The sequence below is a fragment of the Ptychodera flava genome, chromosome 18, assembly GCF_041260155.1.
Source record: "Ptychodera flava strain L36383 chromosome 18, AS_Pfla_20210202, whole genome shotgun sequence".
Taxonomy (NCBI): domain Eukaryota; kingdom Metazoa; phylum Hemichordata; class Enteropneusta; family Ptychoderidae; genus Ptychodera; species Ptychodera flava.
The window spans coordinates 30,130,576-30,147,792 of record NC_091945.1 but is presented as its reverse complement, the minus strand read 5'-3'; the positions used below and the strand labels follow the sequence as shown (position 1 = coordinate 30,147,792).

At 35.6% G+C, this 17,217-nt stretch overlaps 1 protein-coding gene across 1 annotated transcript; it reads left to right on the top strand.

Moving 5' to 3' along the window:
- The first annotated feature begins 32 nt into the window (after positions 1 to 32).
- LOC139117338 (uncharacterized) lies at positions 33 to 16,401 on the top strand. Its single transcript, XM_070680355.1, has 5 exons — positions 33 to 467; positions 666 to 1,268; positions 1,793 to 1,909; positions 10,904 to 11,128; positions 11,487 to 16,401. The coding sequence occupies exons 1-5, from the start codon at positions 383 to 385 to the stop codon at positions 13,961 to 13,963; spliced, it is 3,507 nt and encodes a 1,168-aa protein (XP_070536456.1). The 5' UTR covers positions 33 to 382; the 3' UTR covers positions 13,964 to 16,401.
- The last annotated feature ends 816 nt before the right edge of the window (positions 16,402 to 17,217 follow it).

Sequence of the window (17,217 nt, the reverse complement as noted above, 5' to 3'; positions counted from 1 at the left end):
ATCAGCTGCTTCCAGGTCAGCCATCGGCTCAGCAAGAAACAGGAAGACTACATCATGAAAATATAGGTACATCATCTAAATATCTACATCAAGGATCAGGTGTGATGGCACAGAACATTCATCAACCTCGGCAGCAGATATTGCGCCATCCATCAGCTAACCAGGCAACAGATACAATGCAATGGAGACAGACATTTTATTCTCGGGAACAGCAACTTGCACAACATCAAAAATCACAGATTCCATTCAAGCATATTCGACAACCCGTCTCATATAAACAATCAGAGTCTCCTCTTCAAAGAGGAACAAAAAAGGGAACCACCAACATAGCCATGAGAGAAATGTCTCTCAACCTAATCTATCTGAAAGTGGCCAGACATCCATGAGGAATTTCAGCGAGACATTTAGTAGAGTGCCCCAATCTGAACATTCATCACATCATGAAGGAGTTGCGTCATCAAGTGCAGGTACTGTATATACTTACTCTGGCTTGCCAATGTAACCAAATGTGAGCAAAGTGTCATTAACACTATTTTTATTTGCTGGTACAGGATAGACTTAACATTTCAGTTCTCAGTTACCAAATTTCTTGTAGAAGGTTTGTGTTCTCATTCTTTGTATTGTGATGAAGTTGCATGTATCAACTCTCTTTGTCTACTTTCCAGGTTCTGAAGTTTCTAGGATAGATGTCACAAGACATGGTGTGTCCATGAGTCCTCTATATCAGAAACTAAATAACCAGACTGTGATAGAACAGGAAGCACAGGATAAATTCCTAAAACGTCAATGTCTTTACAGACATCACATAATTCCTGATGAAAACTCTCTCTATAGAGCCATTGCAGAATCCTTTTATGGTGTGCAGTCCAGACATAATGATCTCAGAGAAAAGGCAGTCAAGTTCGCGAGAGAAAACTTATTTCAGTCCCAGCATGCAAGTGAAGAAGATGCAGAACTTTATGCTGCCTTGGATAGGTCTACTGAAGAAAACATTTTAAGCCACTTACTTGGTGTTTCAATACATGTATTAGTTGGAGGAGGGGACAGTAGGATAGAATTTCACACACTTAGTCCAGGAAATAGAGACACTGAGAGACCCATCTACATAAGCTGGCTCAGCATTGGACATTATGATGCAGTGGTGTCAAACACAAATCATAATGAAGTATACATAAAATGGTTGGAACAGCAAATCTCTATCTTTTTACAGCATGGAAAAGTCAAAGAAGCAAATACTCATGTCCAGTCATATCATATTTCTTTAAAAGGTGAGTAAAATACATTCACATCTTTGATAAATGGTTGAATTAAGGTGAACATTCAATGTCAAAACATATGAGAAAATCTCCAGTTGATATGGTGTGGACATTGGTTTAAAAGATGGTCAATAAGGTGTCCAAAGTACTGACCAAATGTAAATGTCAATGGTTTGTCAATTGTATTAATTAACAGACTCTGTCACAATTGATGATTTATTTTTAAAGTTTAATGATGTAGTATAGTGTGCATATATGTCAAACCTTCAACTCAATGCAATGATACCCATTTCATGGTATTTTCGATTGATGAACATTGCTACTTACAAAATATTGTGACTGTTTTGTCTTATATTTCACCGACAACAGATGAATAGAGACGTAGTTATAGACAGTAGGGGGGAGCTGTTCATGGTGTAATTTAAGGCACATTAGGGTGTTACTGATACACTTAATTTGTGAATGTAAATTTTTCGGGGCACTTTAATCCTGGACCTTACATGGTTATAAATAATCAGGAAAATTTCTTTCCTCAGGTGAACAGTGTACATCTGATATCAAAGATACTGGTACATGGGAAGACAGAAGCAAAGAACAAAGGCATGATGAATTTATCAAGTTGCTTTTCAGGACAGCTCAAGACTTGGGAAAAGGTAGGGAAACTGGATCAGTTTCTTGGCAGTGAAAGTTCAGTTGTTAAACCTACTTTTTGGCTACAAAAACTACATTACATCGGTAAAGTAACAACAAGAAATATAAAAATTTCATTCAAATGAAGACTGCAGACTTTGCAAAATACTTTAGAAACATGTTGATAATTTGTAGTTTACAATTACACTGGCATAGATTAGTAGTACAAAGACTGGTTTTATGAAGTTTAATAGCTTTGTAATAGTCCAGAAGATGCACCTCAGGCTATATCTCTGACATATACAGGATAGGTGCTTGGTTACATATGCAAAATTAGGTTAAGGCTTACCATCCCAAAATTTTAGGACAAATTTGTGTACTATAATGCTCCATATCTAACAAAAATCAAAGCTCTGTGTGTACTGGTTATAACCTTCAATTAGATGTACACACATTGATTCGAATTTGTTGTTGAAGAGAAGGCTTCCAAAGAGAAGCCACTGTGTCTTTCTATACAATTATAACAGGCCAGCTAGAGCTATACCTCTTTATGGCAAGAGGGGATAGAATACTTTGTCTGGCTTGATATGCAAAATCCAGAACAATAAATTAGTATCCATTATACAAATACTTCACTCCCACAACACCTTGATTTGGGCTTTCTCCAACCAGCTTTCTTGCCCCTAAGAATATTCTATACAACAAATACACATTTTTAGCTCACATTTGGTTATACTTGAAGCTCAATAGAAAACTGCCGTTGTTGAATGACACACAGAAAGAAAAATATCAACAGTTACAGCTACTGCATCTTTTTGTCAATTCCTTCAGCACACAGTGGAATCTGTCTTTGCAAATGTTGCCTGGCAACCCAATCTGTCCATTATAAGACTTTTAAAAACAATTGATTGCAATTTTAATTTGATTAATAATTCCGGGGGACTACTTTTATTCGCTCTCTGGGATCAACAAGGGTCCTCTTTAAAAATTGCAAGGGGCCCAGTATGGCCCTCTTTTTTGCCAATGGCCCCTTTTTTTTCAAGGGAGTGGGCCCACAATGGCCCCTATTTTTGGAGTCGTAGATCAAACACTGCTTATGACGCCACATATTGTACCTCATTAATTATGTTCATATCTAATTTTGAGCGAGCCAATAGAGCTAGATTTCTGATTTTTGGTATATAGGGATAACTATAGGATAGAAATTTTTTGACAAAATGTCATGTGACCTCGATAACCTTTTACCTAAAATACACGTTTATGTCAATAAATAAGTAACCACAAGTGCTATGTCCTTTATATTTAGTAGGATGGGAGACCTTATGACAACACATGCTTTACCCCTATTAATTATGCAGATATATAATTCTGGGCAAGCCAATAGAGCTAGAGGTCTGAATTTTGGCATATAGGGATTAATTAGCAATACAATTTTTTTCAAAATGTCACGTGACCTTGATGACCTTTGACCTTGATTATACTTATATATGCATAACTCAGTAACCACAAGTTCTTTACGCTTCAATTTTGATAGGATAATAGACCTTAAGATGTCACATCTTGTACCTCATTTATTATGCGCATATGTATTTCTTGGCTGGCCAATACAGCTAGAGGTCTGATCTTTTTTCCCGATTTAGAACCATAACTTAGACATGCCTCTTGTTTCAAATTTGGAACAATGATATAGACCTATGTGCCCATAGATCTGAACATATACACTCCAGTGATACTTCTTAATGACCACATTTCCCTGCCCCATCAAGACTAATACTCCTATTACAAGTGGGGACTATGTCATTGTCAATGACTTGTTTCTTCAAAACCACTGGTCAGATAGCTTTGATATGTGGTATACAGGTCCCTTAGGTTGACCGTAGTGAGATGATTCAGATACTTAGGAAATACTTAATTTTTTGTTTTGGGGGCAACTTTTGCCAGTTCTGATATTTATAACCAGATATGAACTGTAAATGCTCACGTGTTTAATTATATATTGCAGTTATGTGTAAATTTGAACCTTTGCCACATGTTTGCAACTTCATTGAAAGTGTTATGATCAACATAATGAATAATATTCACCACAGATTGATTCTAAAGCCAAGTATATATCCCCAATCAGGAAAGTTCATTAAAATATGCAAATTAGGAATTGACTGAAATGTTCTCATTGAATATGCAAATTAGAAATTGGCTGAAGTAAAAATGTTAAATGACTTTCAATAATGCCGTATCATAGTACTCTTCAATGTAAAAAGCAATTCGTCAACTTTTATCTATTCAAGACAGATAAATATCCTTAATTAAGAAAAGTCATTAAATTTGCAAATACGGAATTGGCTAAAGTAAAAATGCTTAATGACTTTCAATGCTGTATCATAGTATCTTTAATGTACATAGCACATTTTGTCAAATTTGGTCTAGTCAATACAGATAAATATCCCTAATTAGGAAGTTCATTATATATGCCAATTAGGAATTGGCTGAAGTAAAAAAGTTTTATGACTTTCAATAGCGTTGTTTTATAGTATCTTCAATATATGTAGCAAGATTCATCAACTTCGGTCGAGTCAATTGAGATAAATATCCCTAATTAGTGAATTTCATTAAATATGAAAATAAGGAATTGGCCGAAGTAAAACTGCTTAATGATTTTCAATAATGTTATATCATAGTATCTTCAATGTGCATAGCAAGTTTCATCATCTTTGGTAAAGTCCATTCAGATTTATGTATGTAATTAAGAATGTTTATTAAATATGAAAATAAGTTTTTGGCTGAAGTAAAGCTGTTTAATGACTTTCAACAATGTTATATCATAGTTTCTTTAATGTACATAGCAAGTTTCATCAATTTTGGTCCAGTCAATTCAAATAAATATCCCTAATTTCAAAAGTTCATTAAATATGCAAATTAAGAGTTTGATGAAGTAAAAATGCTTAATGACTTTCAATAATGTTAAATCATAGTATCTTCAATATACATACCAAGTCTTGTCAATTTGATCAAGTCAAATCAGATATATATCCCTAATTAGGAAAGTTCATTAAATATGCAAATTATCTATTATCATTTCTGTCACCCCTTAATATCTTTCACAGCTGATATAGCTTGGTGTGACTAACAGTTTTAGCAAATCTAATCAAACTGTGTGCAGTCGTTGTCAACATATATATGTTTTTCTAAAATCATTAATTATGCAAATGAGCAAAAAGTAAGCAAGCCACAAAGCCCAAAAACATCAGTTCTTCCTATTTGCAAACTGAATCTGTCTCAGATTTTTTGAGATATCGAGCACACAGACAGACAGACAGACAGACAGACAGACAGACATCGCTGCGACATATGCTCACGTGTGTCAACACGTGAGCAAAAAAGGGTCTGTAAGTATGATCATGAGCCATACTGAAACAATTCTTCTGCCATAAGAATATTGCCAAGGGACCTCAGCACTCAGTATATCTGGTATTATGGTATGTACATCCTCTATACCATCCACATCTACAGTAGTTCAGGGACATTGGCCCTATGTTTTATTTGTCCATCTAGTTTGCGTGTGTGTGTGTGTGTGTGTGTATGTGTGTATATGTCCATCTGTCCGTCTGTAGACAGATTTTGTTCCGATCATAACTTGAAAACCATTGGTCAGAATGTCATGCAATGTGGTACAGCATAGTCATGGAAGATCTAGGTCGGATTAGATTTGGGTGGGGTTCATCTCCATGCATGATTAACCCCTATTTGCAGAATTAGTGAATGTTTGTGCAACCAAACCAAATTTGATGTAACTGTATAGATACTTAAACTGTTCTACTGTCTTAACTCTGCTGAAAGTTTGGTGAGCGTAGCTTACATCTCATTTGCACATTTAAGGATGATAAATACCTTTTAGACACTTTCAGATTTTTATTTTTTTCTCAATTGAACATGTTCCAAACCCCAAAGTATACATTTTCTGAAAGCCCTGATATAGAGCTATCCGACCAAGCACAGTGCACGGTCATTATTTGCATAAGAGTCACGTGACAAGCGTTTTGCTGAACCTTCAAAAACCGGTTTTCCCGTCCTTATGCGAACACACTGCAAGATTTCCGGTTGGAATTTCTTCATTGACAAGCCTTAACAATATCCTTCAAAACCGTGTCTGCGATTTTTTCTCGGAGGCTCCATTCAAATTATATGGCGTGATAATTAAAATTCCTTGAAAAGCACCTTCGTCCAACACCTTTAAGAGCGCATTAAAACATAACAAAGGCATATAAAGGAAATCCCAGACACGGATTTTGAGTTCATTATGTTTCCAATAGACCGTGTGAATTTCAAGCAGCTAATGTTTGTGAGCGCGAATTGACGAGGTGCCAAAGAAGGGTACTTCATTCACACATTGAATTCGAGAAAAACGCAAAAACATGTTTGATACTTCTACGCTACGGCATTTGATAATTAGACGTGCACGAGCCTCAACACGGGCATACTTTGTTACCTAGTGATGATGTCGGCCGGGAATGACAGTTGTTCAGAGAAAAAGTCCCGGGAAAATAAATAAATCGCGGAAAACTACCAATTTTGGAGCCTTGTGTGTCGACACATCGCCACAGCGAATGGCTTCAGTGGGAAAAACCAGATATGAACTGTAAATGCTCACGTGTTCATTATATATTGCAGTTATGTGTAAATTTGAACCTTTGCTACATGTTTGCAACTTCATTGAAAGTATTATGATCAACATAATGAACATAATTCACCACAGATTAACTCTATAGGTCATTAAGTATTCAAATATGTAATTAGCTGAAAAAAATATTAATTTCTTTGACTGCTGTCATTGTATCACCACTTTATATAGCAAGTGTAATTGCCTTTGGTCAAGTCCTCCAAACTATATATTCCAAACTTTGAAAGCTCATTAGATATGCAAACTATAAAGTAGCTGACATGAAAACTTAAATGCGAAATGACTTCCAATATTGATATAACCTGGTATAATCATCGCATGTTATGCCAATTTTGATCAAATAAATCCAAGTATATATCCCTAATTAGGAAAGTTCATTAAATACACAAATTAGGAATTGGCTGAAGCAAAAATGCTTAATGCCTTTCAACAAAGTTAGCCTACATAATAGTATCTTTAATGTACATAGCAAGTTTCATCAATTTTGGTCATGTAAATTCAAATATATACCCCTAATTTCAAAAATTCATTAAATATGCAAATTAGGAGCTGGATGAAGTAAAAATGCTTAATGACTTTCAATAATGTCGTATCATAGTATCTTTAATGTACATAGCAAGTTTCGTCAACTTTGGTCTCGTCAATACAGATAAATATCCCTGATTATGAAAGTTCATTAAATATGCAAATACGGAATTGGCTAAACTTCAAATGCTTAATGACTTTCAATAATGTTCTATCATAGTATCTTTAATGTACATAGCCAGTTTCATCAACTTTGGTCTCGTCAATTCAGATAAATACCCCTAATTAGGAAAGTTCATAAAATATGCAAATTAGGAATTGACTGATATTATTAAATTGACATTTAATAATATTCTATCATAGTATCTTTAATGTACAAAGCAAGTTTCATCAATTTTGGTCATGTAACTTCAAATATATAGCCTTAATTTCAAAAGGTCATTAAATATGCAAATTAGGATTTGGATGAAGTAAAATGCTTAATGACTTTCAATAACGTTAAATCATAGTATCTTCAATATGCATACCAAGTTTCGTCAATTTTAATCAAGTAAATCCAAATATATACTCCTAATTAGGAAATTTCATTAAACATGCACATTAGTAATTATCTTTCATGTCACCCCTTAATATCTTCCAAATCTGATACATCTTGGAGTGATCAACATTTGTAGCGAATCTCATCAAATTGTGTGCAGTCGTTGTCAATATACGGTATATCAGTTTTTCTAAAATCATTAATTATGCAAATGAGCAAAAAGTAAGCAAACCACACCCACCAAAAACTAATCAGTTCTTGCCATTTGCAAACTGAATCTATGTACCAGATTTGATTCTGATCTGATGAGCCGTTTTTGAGATATTGAGTACACAGACAGACAGACGGACAGACAGACAGACAGACAGACAGACAGACAGACACACAGACAGACAGACATCGCTGCGACATATGCCCACGTGTGTCAACACGTGAGCAAACAATGACGCTAGCAGTCATTACTGATAGCGGGCATGTCCCAAATTCATATGCAGATAAGCTTGTTTGCGTTCCCCAGATCACACTCCCCTCACACGCTATATAGACATTGCAGAACCGTAGACTTGATAGCGTACTATCGCACTAATTGCAAAGTTAATTCTAGGACGCGCCATTGTGCAATAAAATCTCAAATGGCCCTCATTTCTACGTTTGACGAGCCACTAAGGGCGCAACATTATATGAATGGGTCGATCACGCAGAGTTCACGTAGTTCATACATTCGCGTAGCTCCCCGAAGGTCATTACCTCAGTCATAGTGTGACATGTAAAACGATTCAGTTACCTATCAACCTTTGCAATTAAATACCCACTACAGCATATATGGTGGTACATAGGAAGCTGGGTAGAAAGGACTGATGTAGGGGCAATGGTGTTTTGGAGCCGTACGCATGTGGCATGGCCGATGAATATAAAACAACGGCACTGGCCGCTGCGTAAAGGTGGAAAGCTAGTCGACACTCGGATTTTTAACGCCGGTATAGTTGATGAACCCAGGATGATCGGGCAGTCCCTTAAATTGAAGCGTTTGCAACGTCTACCGTCCATACAAACGAAACGTTGAACACTGCAAGGAAAACATCCATGATCGTTTTGAAGAGCAACACATTTTAGGTCGGACACATCTCGTTTTCCAGAGTAGCCAGGTCTTTGCATAGAACAACACCGCTGTGTAAAACCCTTTGGCCAGAACCAATGATCGTAAATTTGCTAATACATACGAGTTATGTTTAAAAGTTGATGTATCGATCACTTTATTTAGGTCGTAGGGGCTACAGTCTCGTGCTATATCAGTGTATGAGTAGCCTAATTGTCGATGCGTGCAAATCGAGGGCCACTCTCGGAGAAATCCTACCGGTGCGCTAAGCTTTGATCATGATCGTTTCCACAGTCAAAATCACAGTCCTTAGCAATTTGTACAGTTGTTCAAGTCCGAAATATCAATAATTCATCACATAAGTTACGTAAACAATTGAATCAAACCAAACGGTTTGCTGTTGCCATTATTTGGCCTGTTGCGTACGTACAAGGGACAACTTTGCAGTAGGCTTGGTTGGTTACGGGGGGGCCGATCTCCAGTATTCTCCTTTTCTTGACTTGATAGACTATAGTATTTTCTGCAGGAAATTCAAGGTTTTTACATGTGTGATGATGATGGCCCCCGATTTTCTAAAATGGCCTTCTTGGGACAGGAGTTGGGGGCCCACAGTGGCCCGTTGTTTTAAATCCTAGAATGAACACTGTAATTGTTTATCTAACATTGCGAAAAAGACGTCAACCACCGTAAAGCGGCGTGTGCAGGCTCCGACCAACCCTAAGCAAAGAGTGATAAAACGTCGCACTGCTGAGAAATCGTCGTTGACACGATGTCTTGACCACACTAAGAAAAATGACTTGCTCTCTGGTGTAGACTATGTCTGGAACTGTTACGAATACTTGTTTATTGGACTAGGCTTCGACAAACATTTAATTACGGTTTATTGTTTACAGACGGAAGTAATCCTGGTGTTTGGAGAAGTCACAGCACGTCATTATGTAAATTAGCTAGTGCAACGCAACGCTGTGTCACTCAAGGGGGATTATGCAAATAGCGATGCAAATGTGTCCACAATGTTTACAAAAGCTCCCCGATTTAACCGGGATAGCCACGTGCATTTGTTTTGATTTTTAAAAATCGTGAATTACACGGAAACCATTCCTTATCTTGAACTGGCGACACATCTCAATTCTGGGTCTTACTTCAAGGCGTATTCTCAGAGAATTTTGAAAATTTGACAGAAAAATGAACGATTTGGTATTTATCATCCTTAATGATTTTCTGTAATTAGACCAGAAACATTGATTTTGACCAAACCTCTGCTATTTATTGATAATACTAATTAGGTTAATTGACGGTAATTTTGATGCACACAACAATCAGATCAAAAGCTCATTTGCATATTAAATGAATTTCTCGAATTAGACCATATATAAATACTGAAGTCATTGAATTTGACTGAACGCCTGGCATTCATTGACCATAATTGTGTAGGTGTACCTATGATGTAGGTCTAATAGGCATTGCATTCTGCATATTTATAGCGCTGTAGGAAGTATCAAGCTTGTGTACAGCAACTGTATTTTGATGATGTTTTAATTCAATACACACCATGTTTCTGATGCATTCCTCTTTGCACATGGTGTCCACTGGAGTCTTACTTTGATTGAACTTGTTTTTGACTGACAGATTGTGGAAAAATATTTTGCCAGCAATAAAGAAGTCAATAGTTTACTAGTGGGTAACATTCAAATAAGCAAAAGAAAAAATTGTAGCTGGCTTACAGAACAACCTTTATTTGAAATCTTCATAGTGTTAACAAAATAGTCAAGGACAGTGTCTGCAAATATTACATTCAAAATTGGAGCAAAAATTCTCACAGTTATTTGTAGCCATCTAAGAGTAACTTTCACAATGCAAGAACTCAGGTATGATTCATTTATTTCCTCATGTGAAGGCTTTTAAAGTCCTATGACATTGAAATTTTTGGTGCAGAAATTTAAAGAAAATAATATCCTGGGCTATGAAATTTAGTCATATTAACTGAAAGTAATATTGTAAGTTTCAGATTTTGTAAATCACTGTGTTCAGATGAAATAGCCAAGGCTAATATGAAATTAGAAATAATCTTACTGTTAGACTAAGTTGGAGACACTCTTAGACTACCGGTAGTTGTATTTTGCGCGCAAAAACTAGAAGAATAATCCTTTCCATGCACTTTTCTATCATTGTTTATTTTGCAGATGAACTTGAATCACTCAAATTCCTGTGCAGAAATTCAAGGTCAATGGAAATCCTGAAGGGAGAAATCAAAGATATACATCATGCCCGGGACTTATTTCAGAAATTACTTGACAGGAAACTTATGAGTGCAGATGACAGAACATTACTTGTCAATTTACTGCAACAAATAAGCAGAGTGGATCTTGCAGAAAATATCAGTCCAGTTAAGCCATACAATGTCACAGGTACTCTTCCTTTAGAATTGTGTGTAAAAAATAATGTGAAAAAATAGAAGCGTCATTTTTGTGAAATCAATCTATCTAGCTGTACAGTAGTGGCCTATTCTTTGTTCCTAAAGTTTAACCTTTTCCAGCGGATGTCTGAGGTCAGATGTTTAAAGTCTTTGCACCTGAAAACAATATTTTGTTTTCAGAATATTTGAGTAGAAATATCTGCATCTACCTTATGTTACACGAATAAAGTCACTAAATCAGTGTCTTTTCTCTGGTAATATTAATTGAGATCATCATGTGAAATGTTTTGGATGCAGTGCTGTGAGGTCCCAGCAACTTACATCAACACAATAATCGTTTTCATTCCCAGAAAGTATCAAATGGTTGCAGAAATACCTGCAAGAAAAATATAAGAGACATTACAAAGATTTCAAACCCATTGCTTGGAATACAGATGTGTCCCTGAGTCTGACAGAAATCTATACACGATTGAAAGTTATAAAGATCAACAAAGGATGGAGGTTCAAACAAGGAGACACCATTGAAAATGAGCTTGAAATTTTCCAGAACAAAGATGCAGAATTGCCTTGCAGACGAATAGCAATTGAAGGAGCTCCAGCTATGGGTAAATCAACATTCTGTAGGAAGTTAGGTTATGACTGGGCATGTGGCAAGTTACCACAATTTCAACTTTTATTTTTTTTGGAAATGAGACATATTTCTGATAACAAGAAATTATCTGATATTATTTTTAACCAACTACTTCCTGAGGATTCAAAAATAACAAAAAAAGTGCTCGACAATTATATTGAACAAAACCAAAATTTAGTGTTGTGTTTGTTTGATGGATTAGATGAAATGACATCTATTTCCATAGAAAAGTCAGATATTCCCGCTATTATTTCAGAGAAACTCCTGACCTGGTGTACAGTTGTCACAACAACTCGGCCGTATGAGTTGCGTTATTCTCTTACAAACTGTCATGCACACTTCAGAATTGAAGGTTTTACAACAGAAGATGCGATAAACTTTATAAATAAGTATTTTGCTCTCATGGGAAATCAACAAGAAGCTGAGAAACTTATCTCAGAGTTAAACTTAGAGAATGTAAAACCACCACCACTACCATTTTATCCATATAAGGTAAATGATGGCAGGCTTGCTAATTACTTCACTAGGAGTCATAGGGGTGATGATAATGTTAAGTCCTTACAGAGTGTTGATGATACAACAGGTAGCCACATCAGATATGATTTGCTGTGTAATCCATTACATCTAACATTTGTCTGTTTGCTTTGGGAAGAGAGGAAAATTATTCCTACAAGCAACATGACAGACATCTATACTGATATTTTGGATTGTGTGTTGAAGAGATATTGCTGTAAGAATGACAAGACACTTGCTAATGGGAAAGTACCCCAGGATGTACATGATGAAGTAAATAGGTTGGCCCATTATGCATATGATGTTTGTTTAAAAGATAATATGATGGTTGATGAAGATGATTTGAGTGAAACAGTGCTAAATCTAGGTTTGCTTGTGAAAGATTCTGGAATTTCCAGAGTTAAAGTGCAGCGTCATTGCTTTTTCTACCACAAAACATGGCTGGAATATTTCGCTGCTTTACATATCTGTAATAATGCTCATGATTTTGTCAATTCAATTGAGGCAGAAGTTTTGAATCAGAAACAGGTTTGTCTTTTTGTAGCTGGTATACTTAAAAAGAAAGCTGACCCCTTCCTTAAACAACTGGTCAAAAAGATGCAGTGCAAATACAATACATTGGACTATGACATTACTGCAGAATTTAGGTTGATCTGTGAATGTTTACATGAAGCCAGTATTGATATTGACTACTTAGCACCAGAGATGCCTAATCATTTGATTCTGGGAAAATGTGTTGATGAACAGTTCATGTATTCCACTTTACAACTTAATTATAAAAACATTACCTTTGGCTTACTGAATTGTGATACAGTGTTTGTTTTTGAGCAGCTGAGTAATATGTTATGCAAAAGTAAGGGTTCAGCAACAAATATCAAACATCTATACATCATTTATGGATCAGATGATAGAATGTTACAGTTAATTAGGCAGATAGCTACAGTCTGTCTCAGTTTAACAACACTTGGAATTCAACAGGTCAGTATTGAGTGTATGCAATTGTTAGCAGAGGCATTGAGGAAAGGATGGCAATTGAATACTTTGACATTATCACCAGCTGAAATTGACACTAAGGTGAAGGAAAAGGCCAACCAGGCTGTCATAGATTTATTCAAAAGTGTCAGTTGTAACAAGTACTTAGAAAATTTTTCATGGGATGCATTTCCAATAATGAACATTGATAAAGGGAATACACAGAGAGTGATTCTCTGCCCACTACATGAGCTTGTAGAAGATGGACCAAACTGTGTCAATGTAGTATCTATTGATGATCTAAGTTATAACATTAATGCTGTTGAAATTGAATCATTCAGTGACTCACTCAGTAAGTTTACCACAAAATGCAAGAACACTAAGAAGTTAACTGTCATGTTTTACAACTGTTCATCTGACATCTTTTACACAATATTCAATAAGTTACTACAAGCTTTAAAATCAGCAAGCTCAGTTTTAGCATCATGTGGCATTTTATGGTGGAAACTCTTCACAACACCTGATACAACTCACAATCTTGTAGAGGCTTTGAATACAAATAGCAACATTAGTGACTTCGAAGCCTGTTTTGTTGAAAACTCAGAGTCAAATGTTGTTCACTTCATAAGAGAACTCAAGCATATCAAGTCCTTAACATTACACATCCAACACCCTTATGACTTTAAGAGCTTGATCACAAAATTAAATTGAAAGGAGTGTTGAAACATTTGACACTGATAGTTTTTTTCAATTGTGGAGACTACGATAAAAGTCTAGCCATGACAATGATAACGTAATCTTTGATGACGTGATATCACCTCTCAGTGATCTTCTCAGCAAGGGTAAGAGTACCAGTCTGCATTCATTGACTGTAACCATTCTTTCAGAGGGAAAGAAAATTGTTGACAAAGTTATGTCTATGATATCATCTCAGGTTGAATCAAAGAGCATAGTCATGGATCAGTTTGTTACTCCAACAACGCAAACAATGCACTATCTTTCCGATTTTCAATTGCCAGCCATAGTCCATGGCGTGACCATTACCATTGACTTTTTTAGTTCAAATGACAAATAAAATTCACAGTTTGTTGAAATTTCAAAGGAATCATTATTAATGGGTCATATCTGATATGTTCTCAAAATACGCCATGTGTTTCAGGTAATACTTACCTTAGTAATATAATACCAGTACTCCTGTGACATGTCCCATCATGCAATTTTCTTTTGCACCACAAACTGGGAAAAAATGAATCTTCAACAAATGCCAAATCTTGTGATGTACACCAGCTATTGCAATATCTCTTCAAATACAGTCTGCTTCAGTCATCTGTAATTTCAGTTCATTTTAAAGGCACATTTTCCCTGGCACTGTTTGCATACTCCGAGATTATTTCTGAAGGATACATGTATGTACCATCAGTTGGCGGTACATGGCTGGCATGTATATGTATTTTGACATCTATTGATAATCATCTTTAAGTCATGAAGAGATAATTTGTGCTTGTAGCAGTTGTTCTGATCCAAATGTAGGCTGCTTTTGATTTGCATCAACGGACAAGAAAAACAACATGTAACCTTTGCATATCAACTGAATTGTCTGATTATTATGTTTACTTTATTCTACCATCAGTATTGGCTTGCTGCTTTCTGTATGTGTACTTCAGTTTTCAATTATTCTGGCAGGAAATTTAATGTCAAGTCTCAAGAAATACCCATTGAACAAACAACTTCAGGCAAATACACAGCATAAAAAGATGTGATGGTTAAATTTGCCTCATTCCATAATTTACTTTTTCCTCAATTTTCCAAGAGTTTTCTGTGTGATGTCATTAATGCAAGAACTTCCTTTGCTATTTCTGACATTGTATTTGTGTTCTGAGGAACCAATTTATACCAGATATCTGATTGTTTTCATTCCACAGTTTGTTTATCTCATTAATGTTTTGAAGATAATATCCACTCATTACATTTCTTACATGTCACTGTTACAAAGTAAAGTTATCAAACAGGTTTGACCAACAAGTCATGTAGTTATGAAAAGCGAATGATTGGACTTGCTGCATTCCATAGATTAATTTTTTCCAGATTTTTCAAGTGTTCTAGCAAGTACAATTTGTTTAGTATTTGCTGATATTATATTCCTATGAGAGAATTAACTGTACCTACTGTTACTTTTGTTCCACAGTTTATCTCTGTAAACTAATAATAAATATTTTGTATCATATTACTAGCATGACATTGTTAACTAGATAAGTATCTATGCTTGAGCTTATAAAGGAGTTTATGCTTTCTAAGATTCACATCTTGCACACGTCATATTTTTCACTTACAAGACAAACTGGGACAAGTGTCTTTAAATGAAAAGTTGTAGTATAAGCCTTCTGCTTTAAATTTAAAAATTCCAAATGTTAATATAACATAATGTTGTGTATACGTTTGATAGATATTGGCAGACAGTGTAATAAATAGCATACAGACTGTGTGCCTTTAAAGCCGCACTTTTCAATCCCAGGTTCTCGCATTAGTGGAGTTCTCCTCCCAGTCAAACACATGGCCAGTACGATGTTTGATTTCTATTACATTTATTACACAAACTGATTTCAATCTTTTGTCACCTTTTGCTAATCCTGCAAATAGAGCATATATACCGTTTGATTGACGGTCGGTTCAAATTGCCAACGGTCATTTATTCCCCAGCACCACACTCGAATTTCCTTAAAAAACGTCTTCCAGTCACGTTAGAATTTGAATATAACCACAGGGTTCGATCGGCAGCAGCTTCGTGCTGACCGCTTGGCAGTCTGTCAGCGTTTTTGCGGTCCGAAAAAACTAAAAAGTGGCATTTTCTGGAGCGTGTGCCCTCATGTTGCCTGTTTGGTGTCCACTTACACAGTGAACGCCGCCATAGGTTGGCGCCCTTTTAAAGGGAGGCTCCGCCTTTAACTTGACATTTTGGCTGTTCGAGTAATGATTGATTGCTGTCATTTGAATATTATTCACATTCAATTAAAAGAGAGACATTTTGTTAGCTACATTGTATGCTCACATTTTCCAAATGTATGAATACTTTCATATTTTCAACTCATTGCATTGATGTACAGTTTTGTGATGTCATTTATGCAAGAGCTTCCTTTGCAATTTTCTAACATTGTATTCAATTTGGTATTCTGAGAAGCCAATTTATAGCATATATCTGATTGCTTGTATTCGATAGTTTGCTGTAATGCTTTGAAGATAATATCCATTTTTTATATTCCTTACATTTTACCGTCACAAAGTACAGTGAAGAAACAGGTTTTGACCGACATATAGTGGCCAAAACCAATGATGGAACTTGCTACTTTCTATAGATTAATGTTTTTCCAGATTTTTCAAGTGTTCAAGGAAGAACAATTTTGTTTAGTATTTGATGATATTATATTCCTGTGAGTGAATTTACTGTAGCTACCTACTGTTGCTTTTGTTCCACAGTTTATTTTCGCAAAGTTTAATATTAAATATTTTGTATCATATTACTAGCATGCCACCATTAAATAGTTTAATATCTGTACTTGAGTTTAGAAAGGAGTTTGTGCTTTATAAGATTTCACATCTTGCATACGGGGGTATATCATAATTTTCACATCTTGCATATATAATATTTTTCACTTTCAAGACAAACTGGCACAAGCAATTGTACCTTTGTTTTCGAATAAAAGTTGTAGTATAAGCATTCTGTTTTAAAGAAAAAAATCCCAACGGTTATATAACATGTTGTGTATAGGTTTGATAGATATTGGGCAGACAGTGTAATAAATAGCACACAGACTGTGTGCTGAACTCGATATTCTGGCTGTTAGAGTAATGATTGATTGCTGTCATTTGAATATTTTTCTCATTCACTTATATCAGCTATGCTCACATTTTCCGTATGTATGAATACTTGTCATAGTTTTCAACTCAAAATAGAAGCTAGATCCAACCTG

Bases quoted from the DNA above. Each gene is read 5' to 3' on its own strand.
- LOC139117338 (XM_070680355.1), top strand. From the start codon at position 383: ATGAGGAATTTCAGCGAGACATTTAGTAGAGTGCCCCAATCTGAACAT. The intron at 1,269-1,792 runs GTGAGTAAAATA...TTCTTTCCTCAG, and splicing joins ATATCATATTTCTTTAAAAG to GTGAACAGTGTACATCTGAT. The intron at 1,910-10,903 runs GTAGGGAAACTG...TTTATTTTGCAG, and splicing joins AGCTCAAGACTTGGGAAAAG to ATGAACTTGAATCACTCAAA.